The sequence below is a fragment of the Eucyclogobius newberryi genome, unplaced genomic scaffold (genome assembly GCF_026437365.1).
Source record: "Eucyclogobius newberryi isolate DKJ021-1_F unplaced genomic scaffold, fEucNew1.0.hap1 SCAF_16, whole genome shotgun sequence".
In the NCBI taxonomy this organism is placed as follows: Eukaryota; Metazoa; Chordata; class Actinopteri; order Gobiiformes; family Gobiidae; genus Eucyclogobius; species Eucyclogobius newberryi.
The window spans coordinates 30,616,075-30,643,006 of NW_027315790.1; the positions used below are offsets into that span (position 1 = coordinate 30,616,075).

A 26,932-nucleotide genomic window follows, 5' to 3' on the forward strand; every position below is an offset into this window, starting at 1 on the left:
AGGTGAAGACGATCGAGAGGAAACTAGAATCGAGTGACAGAGAATCACACGAGTGGCACGGAGGAATGGAGTGGATGATATTGAGATAAGAGGGGGACAATGGAAAGTGAAAGGAAGGGGGAGAAGGAGAGAAGAAAGGAAGAGATATCAAAAAGGAGAGGAAGAGAAGAGAATGATGGAGTGAGAGAAGACCGAGCGATGGGAGGGAATAGATAAAGAGGGAGAGGGAGGTTAAAGCATGAGGAAAATAAGAGAATAAGAGAGAAAAGGAGATAATGAGTGACAGGGGGAGGCAGAAGCGTCCAGACTTGTAGAAATCGTAGTCAAAGAAGCTCCATTGACCTAAATGTGACTTCCGAACTCGACCTCGGGAGCAGTGGGCCGCTCCCGACCTTCAACTGGACTCGACCTGCTTTGGCTGCTGGAGGGTTTGACCTTTTGCGCGTGGAGTAAAGCGAGAGGAAAAACCCACCCAGACGCAGCGAGGAAACTCGCAAACTCTGCACAGAAAGCTCGTGGCGTGTTCCTCGAAAGCGGCGAGAGACGCGGGACGATGGCGCTTTCACCTTCGAGCGCTTTTGCTCTGAGACGCTGAAAACACACTCTGCATCCGTTTGTGACTCGGTATTTTGAGCAGGAACTATTCAAGAAGTTCTCCCATCGTTTTTATCTCGAATTTTAAGGCGTTTTGAGAACCGCCCTGTTCGTTTATATGACGATTTCAACACTAACTCACCGGTCACTACTCTGCTCGCGCGTGCTGCTTCCAGAATTTCCATTTCTCCGACTTGGCCTCCACATTTGTTTCTAGACTTGCTTCAATCCTTCAAGACCTGGCTTACTCTTTGTTTCGTCCAGTTTACAAGACCTGGCTTACTCTTGTATCGTTCAGTTTCGTTGATTCCTCATTATAGAGTCGGGCTAAACACCACTTTTTCCTCCTTCTTTCCTATATTTAGATATCACTGAATCACGATTTACTCCTCCAGTCGCGCCGTTCAAGTCAAACCGGTACAAAATAGCGTTTGGAATGAAGACGTAGAGACGGACTAAAGATGTCCGACACTTAAAGGCGCTGGTCTGCGGATGATGCATGGACTGGTCGTCTCCACTCCGCCGGGCGCGTCCATAACTCACTCACGACGACAACAACGCACACACCGGCTGAAGAAACCGCGCCCGTCGCTGGCCCGGCTCGTGCGGATTCAAACGCCGGAGTTTCCGCGAGTTCGGAGGCAGTTCGAAGGTGAAACCGCAGACCTTTAAGAGGATGAAGTACTTTGAAAATGCTCTCCACGAGTACGCTTTACGCTGCGGCGGTTTGGGCCGGTCGGAGTTATGACTTGTTTATCGCTGTCGTGCATTATTTTGAGTAGTTTCTTCTTCTTCTTCTTCTTCTTCTTCTTCTTCTTCTTCTTCTTCTTCTTCTTCTTCTTCTTCTTCTTCTTCTTCTTCTTCTTCTTCTTCTTCTTCTTCTTCTTCTTCTTCTTCTTCTTCTTCTTCTTCTTCTTCTTCTTCTTCTTCTTCTTCTTCTTCTTCTTCTTCTTCTTCTTCTTCTTCTTCTTCTTCTTCTTCGTGGCTCCGTGCTTTTAGTTGATTGTGTGCAAATACAGACATTGCACTCGTAAATTCAGGGCGAAAAGGAGGCGAGGGCTCACGTGCAGCTCCGCGTCGGTCACTGGGGAAGACGCTAAGAGCTTTGTGGTTACGGACTTCATTTGAAATACTACACTATCAGCATTTGCAGTTGTAGCCTTTGGAGTTATTTGTGATTTTGAGGCTTTTCTCGTTGGGTTTTTGAGGTGGGATTTGCAGGCCAAGATGAGAAAAGTGTTTGTTTCACTTTCACAGCTGTTAATTCCAAATCATGGACATTTTATATTGATTTGATTTCATATTTTAGCTTTCGTGGTTGCTTTTTGGAACAGATTATCAAGGATATGACTCACTAGCGCTTAATTGACCCTATTTTGTCCAATCCAAATGTAAAATACAAGAAATGTCATGAAATAATTAGACGATAATAATCTTTTAGCTCGAGATCTTGTCTTGTCTTCGCTTTTATTATTTGAGTTCAGATGTTCGCCGTTGTCAGGTGAACTGGCCAATCAGAGGCACGAGTGGTCTGCATCAGAACAAAACAAGTAAAGGACAAAGATAAATACAAAATACACATGAGACTGAGGATTACTGCAAAATACTGTCTGTTAATCTGAAGTGAGAGCGGCTCCGTTTCCCTCGTGGCGCTGAAATAAAGAACCCTGTGTATCCCTGACGACGGTGCTTTGATCTGACTTACATATACTTTCATTATGTTCCTTCATGTAAAATATACTTCTGGAGGTCCCTGTCAAGCTAAACCATTACAGAAATGCACCTTTTTCACAGTCCTAATTTAGTCCAAGTGTAGGTTTGGTTTGGTCCTGTTCTAGTCCAGGTTTGGTCCTGTTCTAGTCCAGCTTTAGTCCTGTTCTAGTCCAGGTTTAGTCCTGTTCTAGTCCAGGTTTGGTCCTGTTCTAGTCCAGCTTTAGTCCTGTTCTAGTCCAGGTTTAGTCCTGTTCTAGTCCAGGTTTAGTCCTGTTCTAGTCCAGGTTTAGTCCTGTTCTAGTCCTGGTTTAGTCCTGTTCTAGTCCAGGTTTGGTCCTGTTCTAGTCCAGGTTTAGTCCTGTTCTAGTCCAGGTTTAGTCCTGTTCTAGTCCAGGTTTAGTCCTGTTCTAGTCCAGGTTCAAGTCCAGGTTTAGTTCTGTTCTAGTTCAGGTTTAGTTCTGTTCTAGTCCAGGTTTAGTCCTGTTCTAGTCCAGGTTTAGTCCTGATCAAATCCAGCTTTAGTCCTGTTCTAGTCCAGGTTTAGTCCTGTTCTAGTCCAGGTTTAGTTCTGTTCTAGTCCTGTTCTAGTCCAGGTTTAGTCCTGTTCTAGTCCTGGTTTAGTCCTGTTCTAGTCCAGGTTTGGTCCTGTTCTAGTCCAGGTTTAGTCCTGTTCTAGTCCAGGTTTAGTCCTGTTCTAGTCCAGGTTCAAGTCCAGGTTTAGTTCTGTTCTAGTTCAGGTTTAGTTCTGTTCTAGTCCAGGTTTAGTCCTGTTCTAGTCCAGGTTTAGTCCTGATCGAATCCAGCTTTAGTCCTGTTCTAGTCCAGGTTTAGTCCTGATCGAATCCAGCTTTAGTCCTGTTCTAGTCCAGGTTTAGTCCTGTTCTAGTCCAGGTTTAGTTATGTTCTAGTCCAGGTTTTGTCCTGTTCTAGTCCAGGTTCAATTCCAGGTTTAGTTCTGTTCTAGTCCAGGTTTAGTTCTGTTCTAGTCCAGGTTTAGTTCTGTTCTAGTCCAGGTTTAGTTCTGTTCTAGTCCAGGTTTAGTCCTGTTCTAGTCCAGGTTTAGTCCTGTTCTAGTCCATGTTTAGTCCTGTTCTAGTCCAGGTTTAGTCCTGTTCTAGTCCAGGTTTAGTTCTGTTCTAGTCCAGGTTTAGTCCTGTTCTAGTCCAGGTTTATCCTGTTCTAGTCCAGGTTTAGTCCTGTTCTAGTCCAGGTTTATCCTGTTCTAGTCCAGGTTTATTCCTGTTCTAGTCCAGGTTTAGTCCTGTTCTAGTCCATGTTTAGTCCTGTTCTAGTCCATGTTTAGTCCTGTTCTAGTCCATGTTTAGTCCTGTTCTAGTCCAGGTTTAGTCCTGTTCTAGTCCAGGTTTAGTTCTGTTCTAGTCCAGGTTTAGTCCTGTTCTAGTCCAGGTTTAGTCCTGTTCTAGTCAATGTTTAGTCCTGTTCTAGTCCAGGTTTAGTCCTGTTCTAGTCCATGTTTAGTCCTGTTCTAGTCCATGTTTAGTCCTGTTCTAGTCCAGCTTTAGTCCTGTTCTAGTCCAGGTTTAGTCCTGTTCTAGTCCATGTTTAGTCCTGTTCTAGTCCATGTTTAGTCCTGTTCTAGTCCATGTTTAGTCCTGTTCTAGTCCAGGTTTAGTCCTGTTCTAGTCCATGTTTAGTCCTGTTCTAGTCCATGTTTAGTCCTGTTCTAGTCCAGCTTTAGTCCTGTTCTAGTCCCTGTTTAGTCCTGTTCTAGTCCAGGTTTAGTCCTGTTCTAGTCCATGTTTAGTCCTGTTCTAGTCCAGCTTTAGTCCTCTTCTAGTCCCTGTTTAGTCCTGTTCTAGTCCATGTTTAGTCCTGTTCTAGTCCATGTTTAGTCTTGTTCTAGTCAGGTTTAGTCCTGTTCTAGCTTCAGGTTACATGCACTTTTGTTCAAATGTTGACATGTTGTGTGTGATATTCCTGGACTCACAAAGAACAACACCACATCTCAAACACGTGTCCTTTATTGTCGGTGTAATCCCTCATTCGTCCAGGCGTGTTCCATAGTAGAAAAAGCTTCAGTTGTAGTCATCTGGACTCAGTTTGAAAAAAATAGACGTTTCGACTCTCATCCAAGAGTCATTGTCAATAAAAGAATTTAGGTCGGGAACTCCAATATTAATACTGTTCTGTGGTAAGACCCGCCCATTGGGAGGAGCCTTCCTGAAGTAGAAAGAGTTGTTTGTTTCAACAGAAACTCCCCCTTGTATCTTCCGAGCTAGCCTATTCAGAATTTTAATGGCCTATTAGAATCCTCTTTGTCTTTGTGAGACCCTGGCTCAACCACCCTGAGTACCTGATTAGCATCTAAATGTCCTGGTCCTGGTCCTCTACCTTTCCAGGGGTTCAGTAAACCATTATAGATACCAGGAAGATTGAATCTGAGCCCTCCTTCTTTTTTTTTTCAAACTGAGTCCAGATGACTACAACTGAAGTTTTTTCTACGTGTCCTTTATTGTTCACATTTTGTTCTGACTCATTTCTAATAATGTGTAATGTGCAAATGTTAAATGCTCTGGTCCCTTTTGATCGCTCCTGGTTTTTCTCTGGGGCTGAACTTCCTCACTTTGGACTCAGGGTGAGAAAAGTCGGGCTAAGTTTAGAGAAAGATAGCAGGCTATTGTCTGCTATGATCAAAGCCCTGTTGTTTTTCCCTAACCTTAACCAGACCTTATTCTACCTCGACAGCAGCTTTCACTCTCCTTCCACCACAAACCTTCAAATGTCAGAAATGTCATGTCAGAGTAACTGAAAAGTGTATCGTTTCCTCAAAAGAGTACGTCCTATTTGTGCTGGAGGGTCGTTTCCCTGGAGATGTTGCTGCTTTGCCCAGATGTTCCACAATATGGCATTAAACGGATCCATCTCCGAGAAGATGAGCGGTAACATCAGCTCTAACTGTGATTGAACAAAGTCAAGATGTGTGATTAAAGCCATGCTGCGGAACAAGTCCGTGGAATCCCTCACAGTCGTACTAAAGGTTTAAACCAGGCATGTCCAAACTACGGCCCGGGGGCCAAATGCGGCCCTCAGACCAATTATTGTTGGCCCTGGGGCTTCCTGCTAAGTTGATCCAAACATCAAAAGGTAGTACTTTTTACAGTAAAATGGAAAAAAAAAATCAAGCATTTTGATGTTATAACAACCTGATATGAATGTTCCAAGTCTTATAAAAGCAGTGGAGGCGCATCGAAACAATGTCAAATTCAAAATTTCGAATGATTCACTCACAAATTTGACAGTGTCGGCTTGTTTGTGGCCCTCTGCTCCGTATAAGTTTCAAAATGCGGCCCTCAGTGAAAAACGTTTGGACACCCCTGGTTTAAACGGTCGTCATCTGAACGTCACAGGGGACAAGAGGGTTAGAACGAGCCAGGAGGAAGACAACAGATAAACAAAGTAAACAAAAGAAGAGCATTTTCCTCGGGGCTGATCTATGTTATCAGCCCAGAGCATTGTAAACGTCTCTGTCCCGTACCTTCAGATTGAAAGTGACCGATGGAGTCGAAACTCATCAATCCAAAAATCTGTGTGTAGATGACTTGCTTTGAAACCTTTGCTACTAAACTGTGGGGCAGGAAACATCTCCATGGAGACAGGCAGTTTGTGCACCATTGTAGGGTCTCAAACTACATGTATTCAGTTTATGCTTAAGGAAGATTTCTTAGCAGAAACGAGACAAGACGGGGCACCAGGGTTAAACCCAAAGAGCTAAGATACGGTCCTTAATCGCGCTCGTTAAAAAGGTCTGAAGGGTGTTTCACGATTCAGGGACTTACACATAGTCTAATCAAACAAACAATAGTCAATAACTCTTTCGTGTAGTTTATTTATCAAAAGGGTAATCAAAACACCGGAGCAGAAATGCGCACAGGTAAATCACAGGTGATGTTATATCAGATTTAACAGCAGATTTCATGCAGATAATGTTAAACCAGGGTTTTGCCTTTGATAACCAAACGTGTCTATGCTAATCTATATCAAAAAGAGGGAAAGTGAGAAGCTAAAGGGAGGAGGAACAGCTGAGCTCTACCCAAATCACGCCACAAGAGAACCGCACAATGGACTCGGCTTACGGTTCTGTAGAGACTCGGTCCAACTGGTCCTTGTCCGCGGACAAGGTCCGTAGCGAGGCGTCGTGTGGAGCGGTGTGGTGGCGAAGGTTCGTGAAGCGGGCGGCGGCCGTGGAGCTGGCGGCGGTCGGGGAGCGAGGCGTCGCGTGGAGCGGAGGAGGCTGCGACGTGCTGTAGGGTCCTTGGCGCCGGGGAGCGGAGGAGGCTGCGCCGGGGAGCGAGGGGTCGCGTGGAGCGGTGTGCTGCGACCTCCTTGAAGCGGCGGCGGCAACGGAGGCAATATCCGAGAGTTTCTTAGAGGTAGAACGCTTTAGCGGCGTGTTAGCTCCTCACGCGGCCTTTACTCAGATGAGGACGTAGCGCTGATCCACGTAAACGGCGTAGATTACTTCAAAAAGAAAAGAAACGAAGTAGCAAAGAAAGTCTCTGTCCGGTTTAGCGCTTAAGCGTAGTTCCAGGTAGTTCCAGGTAGTTCCAGGTGGTTTCAGGTGGTTTCAGAGTCCTAGACTGGCATGGCCTTGTCGACCACGTGACGGACGGATTTTGTTGAGACAAAGGAAAAGTGAAAGGCCTGTCCGTGGAGACAGCTTCCAAGAGAGAAGACAAAGGGGATGAGAAGAAGAGAACAAGAGAAGAGAGCGTTTCTAGCTTGGAGCGTCCTTTTGATACCTGGCCCGCAGGGCATGCTGGGAGCGACAGGGGCGGGCGCTACTGCGAAAACTTCCTGTTTAACATTTTCCTGACCGAGAAAATACAACTGGAGTAACGTAAATAATAATGGCAAAAACTTTGAACCCTGTTTTAACATTTACACGTTAAACACTTTTGGCAGTTTGTGCACATTATTTCTTGAGGTAGACACACTTTACATCTTCTTTCACTTGTGATGGGCGCTCGAAAATCAAGCATTGGGAATATAAAACCTTAAACAGTGGAAAAATACGTAACACAAGGTGAAACATGCGGCGTAGGGAGTTGATTCGGACAAACATTCATGGCATAATCACATAAAACAGTTTTCATCGGGGCGTCTTCCTGTAAGACTGTGGGGAGAAGAAGATCTGTTATCAAAAGTCACAGCGGCTCCCCTGCGGTGAGGGAGACAGGGAGAACGAAAAACCCCCAATGTTCAAAGAGAGGTTTTCTGTTATCTGGCCGTGGAATGTCCATCTCCATTCCCCTACACCATCCACCAGAAAAGTTACATAGTGTGACATCAAGTTAGTATATTTAAGCATCAAATAACCCCAAGTGATCGAAGAAAATAGTACGAGTAAAAATGTTTCGGGCGAGTAAGATAACAATAGATCAAATACTGCAATTTTGAAGTTTCCAGATGCTAAACCTTAACAATTAAAATAAACTAAAGCTTGTCTGTGAGAAAGCTTTACTCAGGTGAGAGTCTTTTTCACTGTAAAAAATATATAAAGGGAGTAAAAGTGTAGCCTCTGAAATACAACGTTGTTAAAATGTTGCAGTAAATCGACTGTATATACCGAGTGCTGCCACCTCCGGCTTCTGCCTTGTTTGTATCGCTGTCCGGAAAACGATGCACGCGACCCAACAAAAAAACTGCTGAAATGTGTTTATTTTGGTTCATTTTCAGCTTTTTGTTGTGTTCTCTTGTTATTTTCCCCTCGTTACACGTGGCATTAACATCCTTTTTACACGGGAAAACGCATTACAACGTTGCCTTGACGGATTCCCACTTTTACATGTGTTTTTTGGACCTAAAACATGGACATAACTTACCGCTAGAATCTTAATATTTGAATTTTTCCAAAACCTTCTCGCAATAATGAGTCGCCAAAACACAGCGGACGACATCCATGACACGCGATCATTCCATATTCTTCACGTTTTAATGCTCTTCCCTCCCGGCTGATACTGGAGATAGTGAAAACGCTGCGTTTGAAGTCGGCGAATGGAACATAGTGTATCATACATTTAGTTTTAAACCTTAATAATGCAGCCTGTTTGGACGCGCGTGTGAAATTGCGCGCGCGTGTGTTGTTGGAATGAGATTTACGGGCGCGCCGCCAAGCTCTCCGGCGATGCGGGGCCCGCTCCATGAATCAGAGCGGCGGGATAATGACTTCTGATACCCCGCACGAGGAGCGCCTAACCGGGGGGGAGGTATGCGAGGGTGGAGAGGGGGGTCTTAAAGGGGCGAGGAGGGGGAAAGAAAGCACGGGGAAAGTGAAGCAGCGGGAGGCGGCGAATCGTGAAGCGGGGCCCCGGATATCGATTGCTCCGCTCGGCGCAAACAAGACAGAAAATGGAGGATAGAACGAGAAGAGCGATTCACGTTGCCGGCGAGCGCTCGTTGTGGGGGTCCCGGAGGTGAAAGGGGTTTGCGTATAATGTCGCGTAAATTATTCATCTACAACAGCTTGTTCTCGTTCGGGGTGAGAAGTCCCCGCGCCTGTTAAAATGTTTAATTAATGAGTTTAGCTTTTTTGTATTATTTTCAGTTATTAAAGCGCCCCCTACAGGTCGCATGAACTAAAATACAGCTCAGATAAATATGTTTTCATTTTACTAAAATTATAAATATGTTATGCTAAAATATGCAGCATAGCATATTTTTGTAGGTTTATAATTTCCCTTCCTGTTTGGGATTGTTGACATCACATTAGGAAGTTACGCAGCAAACACTGGGTAAAAACTCATCTAATGTCACTATTATTTTAATATGATAAATTAAAATGTATTACAGTGACTTTATTTTGTTGAATTAATGTTTAGAGAGTCAAAAAAAGTAGTTTTTTTGTGTAAATTCTGAATTAACTTTGACTGGAACGAGTGTCCCTGGTGTGATGTCACTTCCTGTCATTTTCGACAGATTTTTCAACGTTTTCTCCACAAATACCTGCTCGATTGGTGTAAAACTTAAATTTATATGTACAGCGAGTATAAATACACCAAATAAAGTCAAAATTAGAACATCGTAAAAACCCGTCATAGGCACTTTAAGCAGTGGCTCAGTGGTTTTTGCATTAGCACCGATGCACGCTAACGTCGTGTCCGCGTACTGGCCGTTTTTCTCCTACTGTTTGGTGAAAAATTAAGATATTTCGAAGGCATGAAGCACATTGTAATGGCAGTGTCCATCGCCACGGCAGCGCAGAGGCTCTGTTCTGGTGTGTTCTCAGCGTGAGCCCAGCGCGCCTCACATGAAAGCCTGTTACATGCCGCCTGTGGGCACGTAACTGTTGCAAATCGAGGCGGCGAGAGCCTCCGGGGACGTGCGAGAGTGTGTAATGGAGGCCCCGAGGAGCAGAGGGCGGAGGGCTGCTGCGGACCCCGACTCTGTCCTCAGTATCATGAGGAGAGCTCGGCGAAGACCCCACGGCGGCCCCTCCTCTGCGCCGCACTGCACAGTACAGCAACTGATCTGTATCTTTAATTAGGGGCAAATATTTACTCGGTGTTTTCCATTGATGAAGGAGATTATGGCGCCCCCTAGAGTCTGAAACAAACTGAACAATCAACTGTTGTGAGGGATAATGCGTTTGGCTTGTTTTATTGTCTTAAACAGCAAAGTCTCAGCAGAATCTGTGAGAAACTCTGATTTACTGATGTGAGACGGACTTAATCTGTAAAAGAAAATGAATGTCAAGGGTCATTTATTTCTGTCCAATTGAATTATTCCTCTTTGATCCAGTTCATTCAACTTTAGTTCCACATATATATGTATAAATGTATGTATGTGTATATGTATATATTTATATATGTGTATATGTGTATCAAACATAATAGCAACTAACCTTTTACCTTTTTTTAATTTTCTTTTGTTCTGGCAAATGTGTTCACTGTTGTTAATCTGACCCGACACTGACCCGACACTGACCCGACACTGCCCCGACACTGACCCGACACTGACCCGACACTGTCCCAACACTGTCCCAACACTGTCCAAACACTGTCCTAACACTGTCCCAACACTGTCCCAACACTGTCCTAACACTGTCCCAACACTGTCCCAACATTGTCCCAACACTGTCCTAACACTGTCCAAACACTGTCCCAACACTGTCCTAACACTGTCCCAACACTGTCCTAACACTGTCCTAACACTGTCCCAACACTGTCCCAACACTGTCCTAACACTGTCCCAACACTGTCCCAACATTGTCCCAACACTGTCCTAACACTGTCCAAACACTGTCCCAACACTGTCCCAACACTGTCCTAACACTGTCCAAACACTGTCCTAACACTGTCCCAACACTGTCCCAACACTGTCCTAACACTGTCCAAACACTGTCCCAACACTGTCCCAACACTGTCCCAACACTGTCCTAACACTGTCCCAACACTGTCCCAACATTGTCCCAACACTGTCCTAACACTGTCCAAACACTGTCCCAACACTGTCCTAACACTGTCCCAACACTGTCCTAACACTGTCCAAACACTGTCCCAACACTGTCCTAACACTGTCCCAACACTGTCCCAACACTGTCCCAACACTGTCCAAACACTGTCCCAACACTGTCCCAACACTGTCCAAACACTGTCCCAACACTGTCCTAACACTGTCCCAACACTGTCCCAACACTGTCCCAACACTGTCCCAACACTGTCCAAACACTGTCCCAACACTGTCCTAACACTGTCCCAACACTGTCCTAACACTGTATTGAATAGATTCAGTGGCTGAACTGTAAAAACATCACATGTTTTCCCCTCATGTTACAGAGAACTGACCCAGACATAATAGTAGTTATACCACAATGTGTATCTTTGAGCAGTGTTTCATGTAGAGTCAGTTGCAGTAGTATTTGATATTTACAAAGGAGTATTTGGGGAAACAGTGGCCAGAGCACAAGTTTGAAAAATACAAATAATACTGTGGATCGTGTGCAGCAGAAAGAGTGTGTAGTCAATGGAGTGCTTCATGAAGTCCTGGCTGACATTTGTTCTCAGTCAGTGCCGCGGCTCTGAAGGCCGTTTCCATGGCGTCCGCATCACTCTTGGGTTTTCAATGGATTTCTCAGGGTCGTAGGTGATATTGACCTCACTTCACTCTGAGACGCGCAGCACGACTTAATGACCCTGTCCCAAGCGCTGTACAAACAATACGAGTGAGTTAAAGGCTCAGTGTGTAACTTTCTGTGGTGGAAAGTCTCATGATGAAGGAAAACCACACTTCAGAACATTCTCCATGCATTTATGAACGTTTATGCCTAATAATGTTCTGATCTCATCCCAAAAATGTATTTATTTTTAAATAGAAAAAAAACATAAAAACACAAGCAGGCATCAATTAAATAAAATTACATAGAAACAAATTCACGGGATGAATAAATTACAAATATATATAAATGAATTACCCCCACGGCATAAAAATATATATATAAACACGTATTTATCTATTTTTAAATATGTATATTTTTTTATTAAAAAAATATATATAGGAGAAGAAATAAGATAAAGATCAGAGAAAGAAAAACAAAAAAACACAAGCAGGAATAAATAAATACATAAAAAAACTATAAATTGGCCTAAATGAAAAAAAAAAAAAAAATATATATATATATATATATATATATATATACATTTTAAAAAAAAATTTAATATATACATTTTAATTTTTTTCTCAAACAAATGAATATAGGAGAACACAAAAACATAAATAAAATAAAAAATAAAAATAAATAAGCAGGCATCAATTTAAAAAAAATACATATAAATGCAATCACGACATTAATTAATGAAAATAACTACAAATGGTGATTTATATTTAAATATGTTTTTTTTTTATTAACAAATACATATAGGAGAACAAAGAATAACATTAAAAATAAACTAAAGATCAGAGAAAGAAAAACAAAACAAAAAACACAAGCTGGCATAAATTAAAAATACATCATGAATAAATAATAAAATCCATAAACTTTTCATGTGCTGCAATTTGATGTTCCAGGAATATAATGGCATCTCCATGGAGACAAACAGATGCCACATATTCCCCCTTTAGCTGTTTTAAACATATCTGCAGTCTGCGCACGGCCAATCAGAACGCGCCACCGTAAAGCCACGCCCTCGGTTTCTACGGCGCGAGCTCCAGTCGATACGAGGCGGATAATCTTGTTCGGTGGAAAGATAAGGCGAAAAGATGGAGATGTACAGAACGGAGAGCGGGAGACAAATGTAGAGCTCCACTTTACTACAGGCGAGCGATAACGACTCTGCCACCGCTTTAACTGCAGTTTACTCCAGATGCCACGGAGATTAATGTACAGTACTGTGAAGACTCCCTCATCTACGCTATGGACGTATATTTAAAGGCTTTGTGAGAATAACAGTACTTTGAAGAACTTGCCAAGACTGTAAAGATGTCCTTACTTAGTCCAGGGGTTTGGACAGTGTTACAGATTATTGTGGCAGAATTATCGTGAAGTCGTGTCATATTTCTCACGCCGAAAGCAACGTCTGCTTGATTTAAAAATAAGAAATAAAGAGATGTTTGGATTACAGAGAGAACACTTCTTAAACACGTGTTAATTAACTCCAGTTGAATCACTCACTGCAATGTTCACTTTCTGCTCCAGACATAGTAAGTCTTTTTTTTTATATTAAAACTTAGTCAGTTTTAATAGTTTTGGTTTTATTATTATTTCTCATCGATGTGTGTTGCACCTTAACGCTAAAGTTCCAATGTTTGTGAATTTTGTTAAATGACGCTCTAAAATTCCAATAACCTGTAGTTAATAAAACAAACAAAAAGGAAGGAGGGAACATAATAATAAGAAAAAATAAATTATATCCATTACATTTAATATTTTGTGATGTACATAATATACTTGATAAAACTAGATGAGGTTTAAATACTTCAGTGACAAAAGTACCGGCCTGTTTGACTTTCACACCTGCTTTTCCTCACATCTGTATCTGTTTTGACCCTCGTCTGCTTCCGTACTCTTCACTTCATGTTTTACAGCTTCTTTTGAGCTTTCAGAGCCTAATGAGTCTCACAAGCCTGTTTGTACTGGCCCCGGGCCCCGGGCATCGGGCACAATCAGCCACTTCTACTCCGTCCTTTTCCCCCTCTTTCTCTCTCCCACTTTTCTCTCTCTCTCTCACTTCCACTTCTCTCACTCTCACTCTCTCTGACGTGTTCTCTACTTCTCTCTCCTCTCTTTCCTCTCTTTTCTTTCAATCTCTCTCTCTCTCTCTCTCTCTCTCTCTCTCTCTCTCTCTCTCTTGCTTTTCTCTTTCTTTCTTTCTTTCTTTCTCTCTTCCACCTCTCTCTTCCTCACTCTCTTTACCTCAACTGACTTCACCCGTGTTCTCTATTCCTCTCTCCTCTCCTTTTCTTTCTATCTCTCTCTCTCTCTCCCTCTCTCTCTTTAACCCTTTCCTCTCTCTCTCCGCACATGTACTGTGGTTGTATAAAGCCAAAGTGAGAGTGATGACTTCTGTCCTCCTCCCTTCTTCTCTTCTCCCTCCCTCCTACTCCACACTTCTCCCTTCAACCTCTCCCTCTCTCTCTCTCTCTCTCTCTCTCCGATTCCCACAGTGATAGTGGACGGCTTCTCTCCTCCTCCTCCTCCTCCTCCTCCTCCTCCTCCTCCTCCTCTTCTCCTCTGATTGTCTCCATCTTTTCCTTTCACTTCTCTATCCTCTTTTCACTCTCCCTTTTAGTACATGGCAAAAATAAGAATGGAGAGCTTCTTTCCTCCTCTCTCCCGCTCCCTCCTCTCCTCTCCCTCCCTCTCTGTCTGGTTGTACATTACCATAGTGAGAGTAGAGAGCTTCTTTCCTCCTTCCTCTTTCCTCATCTCTTCTCGCTCTCTCCTCTCCTTCTCCCTCCCTCCCTCCCTCCCTCTCCTCTCCCTCCTCTCCCTCCTCTCCTCTCCTCTCCTATGCTCTCCCTCTCCTCTCCCTCTCCTCTCCTTCCCCTCCCTCCCTCCCTCTCTGTCTGGTTGTACATCGCCATAGTGATAGTGGACAGCCGGAGTCGGCTCTCGGGCCTCGGACGTGAGTAATGTCCACGATTAGAGCACATGATTCAGAGCTTTCACACTTCTACACGTTTGCATCAGCGGCGAGAGCTCGGAGGAAACGCAAGTGATCACGATCTGCAAACTAAACACGTCCGATCAGATTAGAATCATCTCTCCACGACTGCGCGGATTTGTGCGTCCATCCCGACCGCGCGGACCTGAAATTGTGACGTGAGACCCGGCGTCGGCGTAGTGTCCCGTCCTGGCGGCGTCTTCGATGTCGCTTAACCACATCAGAGGTGTAAATGTTCTGAGCGGCTGTCGTTTCCTCCGAGCTGCTCAGACGTCCCCCCCCCGCCCGGCGCTCCTGCTGCTGAGCGGGTTCGAGTCGCACCGCGGGGCCCTCCACCTCCGGAAGACGCCGGAAGAGTGGGCTGGCCGATGTCTGCCGTGGAACAACGGGATCCAGAGGGTTTAGTACAGTCCTGTTCTCATTCCGCACTGGATTTGATGTGAAATGAATCGCGGTTTATCGTCGTTTTAGCCGTTCCGAGTCGACAACAAGCATCGTTCAGTCAGCGTGCAGTCCTGACAATAGGTCCTGGTTTAGTCCTGCATCGTTATTTAACTGACTTTAGAGCGTGTTCACATCTGCCCAATCGCCTCATCTGAAATGCTTTTGAACGGGGAATAAATCTAGATCCAAACTTGGACAACACTAGGACCAGAAGAGGATAAAAAATACATGACATTATGACTCGAAACAGTTGGACTCGGACCAGGATCGAATGGAGACGCACCATTAATCCAGGTTTAGTCTTGGCTGAAACAGGAATGTACTTACAGGAGTTAAAATTGGACCATTGGACATGCTAGATTTATGACTCGATTCACTGTGAAACTCATTCAGGAGCATCTAAAGACAAGAATCACACACATTTGTACAAGTACAGACTCTGAACCACATGTTTGGACAGCTGTATACACTGTAAAACTCCATGGAGACATAAGGATATGCTGTTGTTTGGAGAGAGTGTCAATATTGCCAAGACACATTCAGGCTGTTTATACCAAAAAGGTTTTAATTTTCACGTCCAAGCCTTGGTGTTGACTGTGACTGCGTCCGAAAGCCCCTTTATCCCCTCCATCGTGCACTCTAAGGGGCTCACCTCATTTCTCGAGCCGTCTGAACGTCCAGCAGAGGAAATGGTGATAAAACGACAACACATGATTAAAATTCACACGAGAATCTTCTTTCTAAATGTCCAATCTTCTTCTTTTTCTCCTTGGCAAAAACATGGGCCGTCATCTGCGTGTGATTTGGATTCGGGTTCACTTCACTTTGCGCCGATGCATTAAAATGCCCGACGGCGTCCCGAGTACGAGCGGGGGCCCGACTTAAATCAACACAATTTCAGCGAACAACGGCGGGAAATGTGCCGATAAGAGCCGTCAATTCTGTCCTCGAGGCCGCGGACTGATGGCAAACTGAAGGAAGGCGGCACCCGTGGGAGACCGTGTGCACCCAATCTTTCCATTTCGATCCGAGCCCAAACACGCGGCGTTTCCATTCAGCTGCGACTGCTTTCAGAGGTCGCACGCCGCGATGCTGGCGCCACTGTAAATGTATTGATTTATTTTCTTTTAGTCTCGAGCGGACGGGACCCGAGTCGTGTTTTGTACGAACGTTCGATCCTTTTTCCTGCAGCTTTTTTCCACTTCTCTTTTTAAAATGTGTGATAGCTGAGAGTGTGTGGTGGGAAATGAGTGAGAGCGAGGAGCAGAACGGAGCGAGATGGGCTAATTCACACCTGAACATCGAACATAATGTATGCTAATGCTAAAGGTTTAACCTGTTTTAGAAAGAAAGACGTTTCAACTTCTGAAAGTTCATCTCAGTCTGAGCAGCAGCATGTATTGAGTGTCTGCGTCATAAAGCAGACACTATATGTTCTTGTATTCCCATTTATTTTTCCATATCAGGAGTTTTGACCCATTTCAACTCCTTGTACTTTTTTTCAGTATTTACAAAAGTAAATTGCTAATTCTAACGCTAGCTAACGTCTCTGTTGCTAGGTGACGGAGGTACTTTTACGCAAGAACGCAGACACTTGCAATGGCTTTCTTATTCCTATTATTCCTATTCTTCATGTTCATACTCGAACATGGAGCTTGCCGCGTGGATCCACACAGCCCGGTGCCGCGCCCCCAGGGCCGCGCCCCCAGGGGAAGAACAATAGACTCGAGCATTCCATGGAACGAACATTCCATTCCATGGCTCGAGCCTAACAAGAATAAAGTCTTTACTACACACATGTAGTACTTTTACGTAAGAATGCAGCCACTCGCACACTTGCACATCTTCTTCTTCTTCTTCTTCTTCTTCTTCTTCTTCTACTACTACTACTTCTACTTCTTCTTTCCACCGTTTCTCTTTCTTAACAAACGTATCGTCCTTCACTCCTTTCCCCCTCATATCCATCACTAAAACCGTGTCCAGACGACGACCTTTGAACTCGTTTATCTGTATCTGCACGTACTGTATATTTCGTATCAGTTCAAGCCGCACTGGAGCTTGTTAATGCCGTCCTGCGGAACATTCCAGGCAAAGCAGTGACCTCTCTATAACACGAGCAGGTGGCAGACGCTCCACTCCAAACGCCTTTCACATGCTTTTCATCACATTTTCGGTGGGAAATGTTGAATTTGTTGCGAGGTCAGAGGCGGTTTGTTTGACAGAAGCCGAAGGTCGGTGGCAACCAGTCGTTTCCGCTCGTGAAGTGGTTAAACGCTGCCTCTTTTTGTCTCGCATGAAAGACCGTTCCACCTCGTTCCAAAGCCTCGTGTCTGATGATTAATGAGACGTAAATCCATTTACTATTTAAACTATTTACTGTAACTCCAGCGTCCAAAGTGCTCACCATTGAAAGTGTGAATAGCGCTTTGTACAAGGAAATGCTTAAAGTTATAACGTTTTTTCCACATTTTTCATTTTTTTTACCACGTCCTTGAATTATTCTTTGATGAAAACAATAAATAAAGAGGAGGAAATTATGCTTTCTCACCTTTAACCGCAACTTTATATGTCCTCGTTGTGGTTATCTTTGTTTTTTTTCATACCTACAAAGCATTTAAATGTAATATTTAATGATTAACCCTGCGACAAGTTGGCCACTGTCCACGATGTACCCCGCCTAAGGCCCGAAGTCACTGGGATAGGCTCCAGTCACCCGCGACCCCGAAAGGGAACAAGCCGTAGAAAATGGATGGATGGATTTAATGATTATTAACAGTCACAAAACTAATCTTTAACAGTCATCATTAATCCGAACCCTAATCACTGAAATGATTTTGTCAAATGCTTTGTATACAGTAATTTTCCGGAGTATAAGTTGCACCAGCCAAAAAATGCATAATAAAGAATAAAAAAACATATATAAGTCGCACTGGAGTATGAAATGCAATTGCAGGTGTGAAAATAACAAATAATATCACATATAAGTCGCTAGTATATAAGTATATAAGTATAAATATAAGTATAAGTCGTACCCTGGCTAAAACTAATACGGTATATATTTTTTACTATCTTCATATTTTATCAAAGAAAATACAGTGCGGTGGATTAGATTAAGGCAAATTGTCGTCACATTGTTTTTATTCAACTAAAGTAAATCCGGCATTAAAGGACAAATTGAGTGTTAATATTTGATTTAATTTGATTGTTATAAATATGTATTTTAATGGCACCGTTTTGGTTTGATAAACTCACTCTTTAAGCAAACATATTTTTGAACACCATTTTCATCGCACTTTGTCATACATGAGTTTTATCAGTCGTCTCCAGCACGTGGACAGTGTTAAGGAAACGCTATATCTGTATTTGATGATGGAGTTCCTCTGAAGAGTGATTAAAATCTGTCCTTGTTGTAAATGTTGTAATCTGAGGAGCGGCGGTTCCTCGTGGCTGAATTCATCACACAGATATTACTGCTGGGGTCTAATTCGTTTTGTGAATGCGGGGCCTGATTTATGATGTAATATGAGGCCATTAGAATCCGAGCTGCTCCGTTTGAATCTCTGCAGACATTATCACGATGGGCCAATGGCGCGCGGCGTTTCCCCGACTCGGCTCTGCAATGACACGGTTTGGTTAGATACGGAGAGTGGGCCCCTTGATGGCGGATTATTAGTCTGGGGTCATTTGAGTTTGAGCTTCTGCTTGAAATGAATGGCATTTGTCCCGTAAGTAATGTGAATTATTGCATTTATTTATGTCTGTCCGTCTGATTTATTTATTTTATTTTCATTTAATTTGTTTTCATTTTATTTCATTTTATTTTATTTCATTTTATTTTATTTCATTTTTTTAATTTTGATCAATTTTTATTTCTATTTTTGTCTTTGTTTTAATTTTATATTTTTTACATTTATTTTTATTTTATATTTATTTTATCTTATATTTATTCATTTATTTATTTTAGGGTGATGATATTGATCTGTATGTGTTCGACGTGTGTGTTTTAATCCTAATTTATTTTATTGTTTCCTATAGTCTAAAAAATAATTTGCATTAATGTAAGTTAAAATTCCAATATTATTAGGCCCGAGCCCCAGCAGGGCGGAGGGCCTATTGCTTAGAGCTTTCAAACGATGTATAATTTGTTGTTATCGTGGAAACGGCTATATTGTTTTTGCTAAAAATATTATTATTTTTTTTCTTCAGCGCTTTGATCTCTAATTTGACCCCCTGAACATGCTCAAAAACTCACCAAACTTTGCCCAAAATTCAGAATCGCCGAAAAATTGTGTTTTTTCTGGGCCATTTTTTTTTTCGTCAAAAAATGGCGCGACAGCGCCACCGACAAAAGTCAAAATACATTGCGCCTATGGGAGACGCCCCGAGGTCAACTTTGTCGTAAAGCTACGAAATTCGGGACACGCATTCCTCTCGTGAGGACAAAAAAAAAAAAATCATTGTGACCACACCCCCAGACTTACCCTATGGCCGCCATCTTCCTTTGAAAATGAAAACACGCTGTGTTAGCCATTTTGTTCACGTCAAACTTTGACGAACTCCTCCTAGGGCGTTTTGCCCACCAAATTCAAAATTGGCGTACGTCCTCTGGACAAGTGGGGCATCTAAAGTTATCCAATTTTTTTAGATACCTTTTACGGTCTCTGTGCGGCGCAGCCGCAAAGTTGGACAACTTATTTTGGAATATTGCAGGTCTAAAAATTGCTCCCATTTGATCAAAACCAGTCTGATTATGACCAAATTTGAATCAGTTGTTCAACTTTCTAGTTTGGACCAGTTCATGATGACAAAATTTAAATATGCGCGATAGCGCCCCCTACAGAGTGACCTTTAAATTAACATTGAAGGTCAAAAATTAGTTTTACCAAAATGTTCTAAACTTTACCCAAAATTCTATTTTGGCGTCCCGATCAAAAAAGCCAATCAGACAAATGCCTTAATTTTTACGGCGTAGTCGTAGCGATGACATAAACTTCCAATGTTATCCCTATGGGAATACCGCTAAATCTCTCGAATATCAACATTTTTCTGTTTCACACTTTAACGAACTCCTCCTAGTGCGTTTTGCCCACCAACCTCAAAATCGGTGTACGTCCTCTAGACAAGTGGGGAATCTAAAGTTATCCACATTTTAAGGATAACTTTTACGGTCTCTGTGCGACGGAGCCGCAAACGTTTCCCAGAATTCTGACTATTTGGCCTTCAGAGTGGCCTATAAGCAATAGAGTTTTTCCAAATGACATGATATTTTGAACAAAATTCTAATTTGCCATCCTGATCATGAAAGTATGAGAGCCAAAGTCATATTTTGTACGGCGTAACCGTAGCGATGACAGAAACATCCCATGTTATCCTTATGGGAAAATCGTAGAATCGCTCAAATCACCACATTTTTACGCTTCACACTTTAACGAACTCCTCCTAGGGCGATTGTCCGATCAAGTTCATATTTGGAGAATATCATCTACACAAGCGGGGCATCAAAATGTATCCATATTTTGATTCTAAGTGCTACGGTCTCTGTGTGGCGGACCCGCAAATATATGTCAGAAATGGGAAAACAGCGAAATCTCTAAAATGACCACATTTTTACGCTTCACACTTTAACGAACTCCTCCTAGGGCAATTGCCCGATCAAGCTCATATTTGGGGAAAATCATCTACACAAACGGGGCATCAAAAGTTATCCATATTTTGATTTTAAGTGGTACGGTCTCTGTGCCGTGGAGCTGCAAATATACTGTCACAAATGGGAAGAACGCCAAATTCTTGAAATGTTCACATTTACGCTTCACACTTTAACAAACTCCTCCTAGTGCGTTTGGCCCACCGATCTCAAAATCGGTGTACCTCCTCTATACAAGTGGGGCATCAAAAGTTATTCAAATTTTATGGATAACATTTACGGTCTCTGTGCAGCTGAGCCGCAAACTTTTCGCAGAATTTGGACTATTTGGCCTTCAGAGTGGCCTATAAACAAGAGTTTTTCCAAATGACATGACATTTTGCACACAATTCTCATTTGCCATCCCCAAATTAAAAGTATGGGAGCCAAAGTCATATTTGGTAAAGCGTAGCCGTAGCGATGACAGAAACATCCCATGTTATCCCTATGGGGAAACCGCAAAATCTCTAAAATGACCACATTTTTACACTTCACACTTTAACAAACTCCTCCTAGGGCGATTACCCGATCAAGTTCATATTTGGGGAGAATCATCTACACAAACGGGGCATCAAAAGTTATCCATATTTTGATTTTAAGTACTAGGGTCTCTGTGCGGTAGAGCCGCAAATATATGTCACAAATGGGAAAAACGCCAAATCCTTGAAATGTTCACATTTATGCTTCACACTTTAATGAACTCCTCTGTGGGCAATAGCTCGATCAAGCTCATATTTTGGGAAAATAATCTACACAAGCGGAGCATCAAAAGTTATCCATATTTTTATTCCAAGTGTCACGGTCTCTGTGCGCTGGAGCTGCACATTCGACCGATATTTGTGTTCATTTGCACTGGTTAAGCACAGCATTGAACATGTACAATGTGTCACTGTCTTAGTTCTTAGACAATTGCGTTAGCGCCATCTCTGTAAAATGCAGAGAGCAGAGTCGGAAGGCCGGCGGCCCGCGAGGGCCGTTGGATGCCGCTTGCGGCTTTAATTTTTGTTGTTTTTTTGGCTCTTTTTAATGTTTTGCGCTGTATTCACACTTGATCCTAATTATGATCCCAATGAGTAATAAAGATGTTTTTAAGGTCACGTGTAATTTAAGATCATTAAACAAAATAACGTGACATTAATAAGTGTTAATGAGAAGATATATTGATGGGAAAGTGTTATGCAGATTATACAGCGCGAGACATTAACACGGTTCGAGGAAATTCAAATGAACGCAGTAAAACCACTTGCCTATAAATCCATTGGCAGTTTGTTTGTGTTGGAATAAAGTGTTGCTAAACGTGTATTGGACTATAAGTCGCACCAGCCAAAAAATGTAGAGTAGAGAAGAAAAAAAAAACGTATATAAGTCGCACTGGAGTATAAGTCGCATTTTTGGGGGAAATGTAGTTGATCAAATCCAAGATAAATAACATCTTGGAATTCCAATTCAAAATAATAACAGATGAGAGAACATGGTGAATAGGTGTATGTATGCTAACGCTAACACCTTCAGCTACATTACGTGTGCTAATGCTAACACCTTCAGCTACATGAGGCACAGACAGAACTGTGGTAAGTGTCTGGTATGTTAACGTAACATATGAACAGTTATTCAGATAACTATAGCATAAAGAACATGCTAACAAGTTTAGCAAAGCATCAGTTTTACCCCAAATCACTAAATCCACTGAATTCTTCTTCCTCTGTGTCACTTCTAAACAACTCCACAAACTCCAGAGGAAGAGGAAGTGCAGATTCTTCTTCTGCGTGGCTTAGAGCCTAGAGCGCCCTCTTGTGGTTGTCAGTGTGAAAACATCAAATAATACCACATATAAGTCACTCTGGAATATAAGTCGCACCCCAAATCATGGAAAAAGGTGCGACTTATAGTGCAGAAAATACGGTATGTACAGTAAAAGCTCTCATACAGCAAAACATGTTCAGTACGAGAGGCCGTCGGTGTCACGTCTATGTTACACACGTTACACATTCAACAAACGCTCAAAGTCTAACAGAGCGACCTTCTGAGCAGCGGTTGTGCCTCGTGTTGGCGGCGGTCTTAACCTGTGTTTGAGTCCGAAACGCTGACCCGTTTCTCACCCGGCCCGTCTCTCACCCCGCCCATCTCTTGCCCGGCCTGTCTCTCGCGGCCTGTGACTCGGCCGTACCGTCCAGTCGTGAAGTCCGTGATGACGAGAACGCCGATCCGTTTGTCCTTTTGTTGACTGCGGAGTGAGCGAGAGTAAAAGAGCCTCATAAATCCTCCCACCGTCGCTCGGGGAAACGGCGCACTGTCTGAAACTCTGATGTGCAGCGTTTCAATGATGTCGACGGTCTTAAGCCGTCTTTGTCTCTAACACTAGACGAGACTCGGCAGCATCTTGAATTTAGAAGTATCCGTTTCGAACTTTTGTAGTTTACGTACACAAATGTAAGGAAAGTTGTGTTACAAGTATTTCATCATATCCGGTCTATAATATATAGGCCAGTTTATGTGTGAAAATGCTAAAATTGCACATAATTGGGACATATAAGAGAGACATTGATACAGTCTTATTTATTTGAGTAAAAACTTAGAATTAGATATCAGAAAATACTTGCGTGCAGTTGACATGTAAAGTTCAGGGGGTCAGTTTGCTGCGTGTTTGACTTGTGTGTTTTCACCGTCGAAGCGTCGGGTTGAACAAAGCTGAACTTTTGGCGGCACAAAGAGATAAACCAAACCGGGAAACACACCAGAAACTGCCCTGCCTGAGTGAATCAGGCATGGAGCTGTCCGTGGTGCTGAAATAATGAGTCCTGATCGCATTATAGAACAAAATGTGTTCCCTTTCCAAGTTATTGTAATATATTTTTGCTGTATTTATGTTATTTTGTGTGATAAACAACTTGCACTTTTAGGATGCATTTAAACCTGTCTTGGTTCAGTTCTGTTTTAGACCAGGATTAGTCAGGAATTTAATCCCAGTTGAATTCAAATGATGCATTGGTGAGTGTGAATGCAGTCTCAGTGGACAGAGATATGGAGCTGTCCGTGGTGCTGAACGTAGCGGTGTAGCTACAGGCCTCGAAGTCTTGTTTTTATGAAAAGTGAAAATTAGAGTGAAGTTTTCAGCGTAAGCCCAAACACGTGGAGCACAAATATGTCCTGCACACGTGACCTGACTCTTTTATAAAGAGTTTCCTGTTTACGTTTTTCATTTTTGATAAACTTTTTTTTGACTCTTTGTTGTTTTTGTTTGTTTTTAGGGTCTGCTCTGGTCAGGTGAAGCACTGTGACCTCCCCTCCCCACTCCTCCCTCTCTGAGCCCTGACTGGCCCCTCCCACCGCTGCCATTGGCTGCCCCTCTGCCCCATGGTGGCCCCAAGGCCCGCCCTCTCGCTGCTATTGGCTGTTCTGGCCTGCTCGGGGCCCGTGCGGCCCTCGCCCCCCCTGCTGCTCCGGCCCCGGGAGAGAGAGAGGGACTCGGGTGGGGTCAACATCGCGGTGGTCCACTCGAGCTCCTCCCTTCTCCCGGAGACAACGGCTGCGGGGGGGCCAGGGGCGGAGCCTGGGTCTGCTCTAGGAAACGGAGGAGCCGGAGCTGGAGCTGGAGCTGGAGTCGGAGTCGGAGCTGGAGCCGGAGGAGGGAGGGGCGTGATGGACACCGCCTCACTGGCCTCTTTCTTCACCTCACCCTCGTTAGCCGCCCTGGTGGGAGAAACGGTCATGACGCCTTCAGGCCAGGCCAACGTCATCTACCTGTCAGTGAACGAGAGCAGCCCTGGAGCTCTGCTGCTGCAGCTGTGTGAGCTGCTGGCCACCACACCTCTCCAGGTGAGTTTACAATCACTTTAACACCACAGTTTGTAAAAGTGAAGAGTGTTTCTTTTCTCCTGACAAGGCCGCTTCGGAGCTGCTCTAATTACATTTAAATGCAGCTAAATCCCACTCTAAACGATGACGAGAATAATCATTGTACCCTTTAAAATCCTGTCCAATCACTGATTAAATGCTGCTTTATAAATAGTTTCAATACTGTATTTTTAACACAACATTATTAGAAACTACACACACATTCATCCTCACAAATCTACTGCAGGCTAATATTTAAAACATGTTCGTCTTCATTTGTCTCACATACACCACTCATTCATATTTCAAACACCGGTGAAGTTTGACCCTGAGACCTGCGCTCGGACACATCCATCGAATGTTAATGCCCCGTCACGCTGCAAACAGAGATAACGACTACACCGTGGACTACAGTTCTCACGCAGCAACCGGGCTAGATCCGGTGTGAAGGTGGTTTAGAGCTGTTTCAGACGATGGATTGGTCCCACTCTTTAAAAAATGCGGTTTGTTTGGATCATCTCCCAGTGAAGGGCGGTTCTTATGGTTCCCAAACGGCTAGTAAGCATTTTATGTCGGGATCGTTCAGCAATAATTCATCTTTTGTGTTAGTAAAAGGAGCTCTAAGTACCCGTCCTTTTTTTTTTTTTTTATAGGACATTAAAGCTCTTGCTCTCTTTATAACATGCAAAGAAAATGTCAAGCGTGTAAAACTGTAATCCAATCATAAACCACATCTTAAACTCCACCACCGGATGAAGAGCAGAGCATTTGGGTGGCTCGGTTTTGCCCTGTCTCCATTGATTGCTGCTCGTGTTATTGTACTTTAAAGCAGTGGTTTTAACTCTACCTCCCGGGTTCAGTGACATTTGCATATCAAATGCTTCCCTCGCGAGGATTGAACTGTCAGACCTGTTCAACTTCACTTTGCTCGCCCTGAATCGCTACAAGAAAACAAGGCCCTAAATTACAGCAGGCCTCCTCGCGTCACTTTGGAAAGTAATGGAAACGTCGAGTGTTTTGCCCCATTTATTTAGCGTCGCTGACACGAGTACATTAAGCTGTCTCGCACCTTAAAAGCAAACGTGCGTCATGTATTAACGAGGATGGTTAGCAATGGCGTCCTTGGTTCCTTCCAAAATGCCAGAACGAGACGGTCACGTGTCAGCAGTTGGGTTCTGTTAAAACGCACATGACTCACGATCACTGTATAAGCCAACAAATCTGACTTTTAGCGGTGAAAACTGAGATTTACGAGGGAAAAAGTCGATCTAGAATATATAAGGGCGATTAACATTTCGTGACTTTTAGCCCCTCTTTCATTTATTTGCAGTTGTGGAATACAAACAGATCCCGACGGTTGTTCTGACTGAAAACAAGTGGGTTTCTTCTTCGACAGTTCAGTTTTTTCAGATGGTCAAAAGAAAGGAACAAATGAAGAAATATACTGTACAAGATACGTTGATAACATATGACTCCTTAAGCACTATTTGGGATCCACTAAGACATGACATGGGAGTTCATGAATCCGCACTGGGCGATGGGAAACTGCTTCTGTCACAGCTGCCCCGGGGCTAGAGCGATAGAAGTGAGGCTGCCAATCACACCAAACCCTCACACAAACACTGCCACCATCACAACTGGGACTGAAATGAGACTAAACACAGCTCTAAGACTGGAGCAAAACCAAACTATGGGTCAAATTCTCTATAAAAAGTCTTCTTCTTGATTTAACGATTGGATGCTACGTTACGACACGTTACATCCCTCTGTATTAGTTTGTTCTTAATTCTTCTGTCACGCCGGGGCCTTGTTCTTATCTGCCTTCCGAGAGCAGCTTAACGCGCGCCGGACTCGATCGCGGTGGTCTGGACGGCGGCGGCGGCGGGGGGGATTCACGCAGATGGTATCTCTCCAAATATCGATTTCAGAGCGGCGCCAACAAGAATGTAGCGGATTTAAAGAGTTGTACCTAAGCTCCACTGACTTTCTCATTGATGCTCGGACGTGGTTTGTTTAACACGGATAAAGAAACGGGCTGTGCAGAGACGAGAAATCCTTTACGTACGGTTCAGACGCCGACCCAAGCTCTGTCCAGATGATTTAGTGGGATAAGAAAAGAAAAGGTCAACTACAGTTTGAGCGATGTGTCCTGTGTTGCTTTGTATTGCCCGTTTAACATCCTGTTGGCCTGGAGTTGTATTGAGCTTCATTCACTCTTAATTCATTCATCCTGTTTACGAGATCATCTTCTCTGGACTTCACAAAAGTTCTCGGTTTCAATTTTCCCAGTTCTGTGACGCTAAAAGTTGAGATTTGGAGGTCTCGTGTGCAGTTTCCATGTCTCAAAATCATCACCAGACTCGTCGTTTTGAACATTTCTGCCGAGAAATCACACTCATTATAACTGTGCGCTCGCATTAGTGTGTCGGAGGAAAGCTAGGTTTTGTTTGTTCCCCATTGTAATTCCATCTGCTGCCACCAATCCTCAACTGATATAACGTCATGTGTGCTTTCGGTAGATCCATTGTTTTTCGTTCTAAAACAT

General features: G+C 43.4%; 1 protein-coding gene across 1 annotated transcript in view; it reads left to right on the forward strand.

The window, feature by feature from the left end:
• The window catches only part of grin2da (glutamate receptor, ionotropic, N-methyl D-aspartate 2D, a), a 389,894-nt gene that overhangs the window by 123,697 nt on the left and 239,265 nt on the right, over window positions 1-26,932 (forward strand). Inside the window, exon 2 of the mRNA XM_072448252.1 lies at window positions 23,802-24,369. Within this exon, the coding sequence (XP_072304353.1) occupies window positions 23,908-24,369 (462 nt within the window). The 5' untranslated portion in view covers window positions 23,802-23,907. The remainder of the gene's footprint in view (window positions 1-23,801; window positions 24,370-26,932) is intronic.